Source organism: Oncorhynchus gorbuscha, linkage group LG03 (assembly GCF_021184085.1).
Source record: "Oncorhynchus gorbuscha isolate QuinsamMale2020 ecotype Even-year linkage group LG03, OgorEven_v1.0, whole genome shotgun sequence".
Lineage (NCBI taxonomy): Eukaryota > Metazoa > Chordata > Actinopteri > Salmoniformes > Salmonidae > Oncorhynchus > Oncorhynchus gorbuscha.
This window is the reverse complement of record NC_060175.1, coordinates 67,112,966-67,120,134: the sequence shown is the minus strand read 5'-3', so window position 1 is coordinate 67,120,134 and position 7,169 is coordinate 67,112,966. Positions and strand designations below refer to the sequence as shown.

At 41.6% G+C, this 7,169-nt stretch overlaps 1 protein-coding gene across 1 annotated transcript in view; it reads left to right on the top strand.

Moving 5' to 3' along the window:
- Positions 1-1,935, top strand: part of actr5 (actin related protein 5) — a 21,234-nt gene extending 19,299 nt beyond the window's left edge. The window contains exon 9 of the mRNA XM_046336663.1: positions 1,278-1,935. Within this exon, the coding sequence (XP_046192619.1) occupies positions 1,278-1,571 (294 nt within the window). The 3' untranslated portion in view covers positions 1,572-1,935. The remainder of the gene's footprint in view (positions 1-1,277) is intronic.
- Positions 1,936-7,169: the final 5,234 nt, after the last annotated feature.

Genomic DNA, 7,169 nt, shown 5'->3' with positions numbered 1-7,169 from the left:
TTCATCTTTCCCTTGATCCTGACTAGTCTCCCAGTCCCTGCTGCTGCTGAAAAACATTCCCACGCCATGATGCTGCCACCACCATGCTTCACTATAGGGATGGTGCCAGGTTTCCTCCAGACGTGACACTTGCCATTCAGGCCAAAGAGTTCAATCTTGGTTTCATCAGACCAGAGAATCTTGTTTCTAATGGTCTGAGAGTTCTTTAGGTGCCTTTTGGCAGACTCCAAGTGGGCTGTCATGTGCCTTTTACTGAGGAGTTGCTTCCGTCTGACCACTCTACCATAAAGGCCTGATTGTTGGAGTGCTGCAGAGATGGTTGTCCTTCTGGAAGGTTCTCCCATCTCCACATAGGAACTGGAGCTCTGTCAGAGTGACTATCAGGTCCTTGGTCACCTCCCTGAGAAATGCCCTTCTCCCCCGATTTCTCAGTTTGGCTGGGTGGCCAGCTCTAGGAAGAGTCTTGTTGGTTCCAAACTTCTTCCATCTAAGAATGATGGAGGTCACTGTGTTCTTTGGGACCTTCAATGCTGCAGAAATGTTTTGGTACCCTTCCCCAGATCTGTGCCTCGACACAATCCTGTCTCGGAGCTCTACGGACAATTCCTTCAACCTCATGGCTTAGTTTTTTGCTCTGACATTCACTGTCAACTGTGGGACCTGATATAGACAGGTGTGTGCCTTTTTCAAATCATGTCCAACCAATTGAATTTGCCCCAGGTGGACTCCAATGAAGTTGTAGAAACATCTCAAGGGTGATCAATGAAAACAGGATGCATCTGACCTCAATTTTGAGTCTCATAGCAAAGAGTGAATACTTATGTAAATAAGGTATTTCTGTTTTTTATTTTTTTATACATTTGCAAATGTAAAAATATCTGGTTTTCGCTTTGATTATATTTTTTATTTAACCTTTATTTAACTAGGTAGGTCAGTTACGAACAAATTCTTATTTACAATGACGGCCTACACTGGCCAAACCCGGACGATGCTGGGCCAATTGTGCGCCGCCCTATGGGACTCACAATCACATCCAGGTTGTGATACAGCCTGGAATCGAACCAGGGTCTGTAGTGACGCCTCTAGCACTGAGAGGCAGTGCCTTCGACCCCTACGCCACTCGGGAGCCCTGAGCGATTGAAAAAAATATTTTAATTAATCAATTTTAGGATAAGGTTGTAACGTAACAAAATGTGGAAAAATTGAAGTGGTCTGAATACTTTCTGAATGCACTGTAGTTGAGCAGCATAGTACACTGTTTTGACTCTGCTCTCCAGGTGATGATGGCGTCGCGGCCTGCGGTGGATGCCTGGTACGGGGCTCGGGACTGGGCCTTGGAGCACCCCCCTGGCGGGGAGGGCTGGATCAGCCGGCAGGACTACGAGGAGAAGGGCGGTGAGTATCTGAGCGAGCACTGTGCCTCCAACGTCTTCATCCCCATGAAGATCGCCAAACCAGTCCCGCGCCTTGCTGAACCACTGTTAGTGCCCATTACCACGATGACAGCAGCTTCCCCCGACAGTGTTTCAGCCTCTACATCAACCTTCACCTTGGCACCGACCCAAACTTGAACTCCTCCACTTTCTCTCATGAGCACTAATGGGAAAGAGCATAACTAGGTGGGTGCATCTCACTGTATATATCATGGTGCTGTGAATTTTGGGATTTCAAATTAGCACAGATGATGATGGACCAATGGACCACTCATGTTGAATGGTTACAACTTTAGACCGGTCTGAAGGCATTGGGCTGTTTGGTTGTGTTAGTCCTTTTTATACTTCATCACATAAATGATTTTGTTTTTTTACCTGTGGAGTTAATAATTACAATCAAGCTATGTTTCAGATTCAGTCAAGGATATGTTGTCAACCAAACACCTAGATGCCACAAGCTGGCATTTGCTGTCAAATATTACAATAAAAACATACTTTTTGTATAAGGCTGTCAAGTTCCTCTTTGTTGTATGCTGTATCTAGAAATCCATATCCACATGAGTATTACTGCAGTACACTATTGTGCCACAGGGTGGTGTTAGTCTACAGTACAGTAGTTTTTTTCCCCCACACACACCTTTGACCAAACAAATGAATGCTCAGCCAATACAAGCTCTTCAGCAGCTTGTAAAGCACCATTGGCCGCATTACTGGGATGTAGGAACATCCCTTTTTTAACAGATGTTTTGTTATAGAGATACACATAGAGTTAGATTTCTATTGTAGTATTGCCATACTGTGTCCTGTTAGATATATAGTGCCTTCAGGAAGTATTCATAGCCCTTGACTTATTCCACATTTAGTTGTTAGCCTGAATTTAAAATGTATTAATTGTATTTATTTTTTCTCACCCAACTACACACAATACCCCATAATGACAAAGTGAAAACGTGTCTTTAAGAGCTTTCGAAACCTGGATTGTGCAACATTTTCCCATTAATCTTTTCAAATTTCTTCAAGCGCTGTCAAATTGATTGTTGAATCATTGCTAGACAACCATTTTTAGGTCTTGCCATAGATTAAGTAAATTTAAGTCAAAACTGTAACTTGGCCACTCAGGAACATGTTTTCTGGTAAGCAATTTCACGTTTTCTTGGTAAGCAATTCCAGTTTATATGTGGTTTGTATTTTAAGTGATTGTCCTGCTGAGAGGTGCATTCATCTCCCAGTGTCTGGTGGAAGGCAGACTGAACCAGGTTTTCCTCTAGGATTTTGCCTATGCTTAGCTCCATTCCGTTTATTTTTTAATGATGAAAAACTCCCCAGTCCTTCACGATTACATGCATACCCAGAACATGATGCAGCCACTACTCTGCTTGAAATTACGTAGAGTGGTGCTCAGTAATGTGTTGTATTAGATCTACCCCCAACATAACACCTTTTATTCAGGATAAAAAGTGAATTGCTTTGCCACATTCTTTGCAGTATTACTTTAGTGCCCTGTTGCAAACAGGATGCATGTTTTGGAACATTGTTATTCTGTACAGGCTTCCGTCTTTTCACTCTGTCATTTAGGTTAGTAGTGTGGTGTAACTACAATGTTGTTGATTCATCCTCAGTTTTCTCCTTTCATAGCCATTAAACTTTGTAACTGTTTTAAAGTCACCGTTGGCCTCTTGGTGAAATCACTGAGCTGTTTCCTTCCTCTCCAGCAACTGAGTTAGATATGGATGCCTGTATCTTTGTAGTGACTGGGTGTATTAGTTAGTACACCATCCAAAGTGTAATTTAAGACATACAGTACCAGTCAAACGTTTGGACACACCTACTAATTCCAGGGTTTTTCTTCATTTTGACTATTTTCTACATTGTAGAATAATAGTGAAGACATAAATACTATTAAATAACACATGGAATCATGTTAAACAAAATATATTTGAGATTCTTCAAAGTAGCCACCCTTTGCCTTGATGACATCTTTGTACACTCGTCATTCTCTCAACCAACTTCATGAGGTAGTCACCTGTAATGCATTTTAATTAACAGGTGTGCCTTGTTAAAAGTTAATTTGTGGAATTTCCTTCCTTTATGCGTTTGAGCCAATCAGTTGTGTTGTGACAAGGTAGGGTTGGTATACAGAAGATAGCCCTATTTGGTAAAAGACCAGGTCCATATTATGGCGAGAACAGCTCAAATAAGCAAAGAGAAACAACAGTCCATCATTACTTTGAGACATGAAGGTCAGTCAATGCGGAAAATTAAGAACTTTTAAAGTTTCTTCAAGTGCAATCACAAAAAAACATCAAGCACTGATCTAACTGGCTCTCATGAGGACCGCCACAGCAAAGAAAGACCCAGAGTTACCAGCCTCAGAAATTGCAGCTCAAATAAATGCTTCAGAGTTCAAGTAACAGACACATCTCAACATCAACTGTTCAGAGGAGACTGTAAATCAGGCGTTAATAATCACATTGCGGCAAGGAAACCACTATTAAAGGATACCAATAATAATAATAAGAGACTTGCTTGGGCCAAGAAACACGAGCAATGGACATTAGACCGGTGGAAATCTGTCCTTTGGTCTGATGAGTCCAAATTTGAGCACCGCTGTGTCTTTGTGAGACGCAGAGTAGGTGAACGGATGATCTGCATGTGTGGTTCCCACCGTGAAGCATGGAAGAGGTGGTGTGGGGTGCTTTGCTGGTGACACTGATTTATTTAGAATTCAAGGCACAGTTAACCAGCATGGCTACCACAGCATTCTGCAGCGATACGCCATCCCATCTGGATTGCGCTTAGTGGGACTATCATTTGTTTTTCAACAAGACATTGACCCAAAACACACCTCCAGGCTGTGTATGGGCAATTTGACCAAGAAGGAGGGTGATGGAGTGCTGCATCAGATGACCTGGCCTCCACAATCACCGACCCTAAGCCAATTGAGATGGTTTGGGATTAGTTGGACCACAGAGTGCGAGAAAAGCAGCAAGTGCTTAGCATATGTGGAAACTCATTCAAGACTGTTGGAAAAGCATTCCTCATGAAGCTGGTTGAGAGAATGCCAAGAGTGTGCAAAGCTGTCAAGGCAAAGGGAGGCTACTTTGAAGAATCTAAAATCTATTTTGATTTAACACTTATTTGGTTACTACATGATTCCTTATGTGTTATTTAATAGTTTTGATGTCTTCACTATTACTCTACAATGTAGAAATAATAAATGTAAAGAAAAAAAACCTTGGAATGAGTAGTTTGTCCAAACTTTTGACTGGTTCTGTACATCTTCCTCAGCACAGGATTTATAGGTATTAGCAGACACCAGTGTGTCCAGAGTTCCATGAGCATGGCCTTATTTCTATTACAGCATATTGGATGACTGTCATTCATATTCCATTCACCCAGTTCAATGTAACAATGATAGGTTTAGGCTACTACATGATGCTAGAATTTTCCCTATACCCATCGTGAGGTTGCTACAACCTAGCCTATGAATGAAAGTTTACAACGTAGGTCGAGATAAAAATTTGAGGTGACAGTGACACATTCACTACCGCCTTGCACACTCTTGCCTGCATCTAGCTGATATAGGGTGTAATCATTAGTCCAATAGTTGCAAACAAGAGTTTCTATTGGACAAATTCAGGTATGTTTATTCCCGTTTTGATCCTTTTGCTTGCGTTCATCAGAATCGGCGGAATGAATACACCCCTGATCAAGCATAAACACAGTTCACTTTCATAGCAGCCACATTGTATTCCTTCTTTTATCTATGCGCTCTACTTCTCTCACCTTTTGCTTATGGACTTCAATGCACAAAACATCAGCTGTATGTGAACAGGCAAAAAAAACTTTCCAAACCATATCATAACCGCTACACACTGCCTGCATCGTTGTCACCATATTAGCTAAAGTAACGTCATAGTCAACATAGATCATTTAAATAATGCGTTAGAAAACCAGCTACAATCAAACAATAACGTTAGTCAGTAAGCAGTTTAGCAGTTACACGGGCAGGCCCGGTTGGCAATAAATTAGTAAAACCAAAAGCTTACCTTGACTTGGACGAGTTCCAGTGTTGTGTTGGATAGTCATAGCCAGCTAGATAACATATTATCCCGCTGTTTGTGCAGGGTGCTTTGAGTAGGCTAACCTAGCTGACTGCATTTGCTAGTAAGTGAAAATTAAAATTAAAAACAATTTCAAAATCTCTCTCATTCTCCTTCATTTAGGAAGAAATGTATTTGTTCACTATTGTCTTTCTCTCTCATTGAGTCAACTACTCACCACATTTTATGCACTGCAGTGCTTGCTAGCTGTAGCTTATGATTTCAGTACTAGATTCTTTCTCTGATCCTTTGATTGGGTGGACAACATATCTGTTCATCTGATAGGTTGGAGGACGTCCTCTGGAAGTTGTAATAATTACTGTGTAAGTCTATGGAAGGGAGTGAGAACCATGAGCTTCCCAGGTTTTGTATTGAAGTCAATGTACCCAGAGGAGGACAGAAGCTAGCTGTCCTGCGACTACACCATGGTGGTAACTACAGAGTGCTGTTGAGGCTACTGATGACGTTCCTTGCGAAAATAATGGGTTGTAATCAATTATTTGGTAACGTGATTATATAGTTGTGATGACCCTCCCACTCTGTCTGCCATATTCTCTCTTTGTTCTTGTTTCCTCATTAGGATGCCGGTGGGCGGAGTTGGGAGGGTCGTCAGCTACATGGGAAACACCTGGGCCCGGTGTTTTATTGACTTTACGTTTGTTTAGTTCATGTGTAACTCAGTGTTGTTGTTTGTGGATAAATATACCTCTTCCACACTCATGGAGGAGACTCTCTCCATGCAGACACCTTTCTAGATTTTGTTGTGTTTCTTGGTGGCCTTTTGAGTGTTTGCTTTGGCACCTTTCATCACCCTGCATTATCACATTCATGCATGCAAAACACTCACAAAACCCTCACTTACACTACTGATTACTGATTACACACACCATTGTATATTATACTTAGTTACTTATTTAATAAATATATATTTTGTTAATCCTTATCTCCATGTTGTCTCCCTTTTGTTACGGGCTTTGAGCCGGTTCGTTTTATCTAAGAAGGATAACTTTTTTAATGTTTTAAAATATATTTTTTATGAAATTCACTAAGGAGGATGGTCCTCCTTCCTCTGAGGAGCCTCCACTGGCAGACACAGTCTGACTTGAATGAACCCAGTGACCCTGGTGATAGAAAGACATTTTAACAGAACACATGCAGGGAATTATTTGTATTTTATTTATTTCACCTTTATTGATTTTTAGCCTCAGTGCAGTGGGCAGCTGGGAGGAGGTGCTCTTTTTTTCCATGGACTTTACAGTGTCCCAGAACTTTTTGGAGTTAGAGCCACAGGATGCAAATTCCTGTTTGAAAATGCTAGCATTTGCTTTCCTGACTGACTGTGTGTATTGGTTCCTGACTTCCCTGACAAGTTGCATATCGCGGGGACTATTCGATGCTAGTGCAGTCCGCCACAGGATGTTTTTGTGCTGGTCGAGGGCAGTCAAGTCTGGAGTGAACCAAGGGCTTTATCTGTTCATAGTTCTCAATTTTTTGAAAGGGGCATGCTTATTTAAGATGGTGAGGAAATTACCTTTAAAGAACGACCAGGCATCCTCTACTGACGGGATGAGGTCAATATCCTTCCAGGATACCCGAGCCAGATTGATTAGAAAGGCCTGCTCGCAGAAGTGAT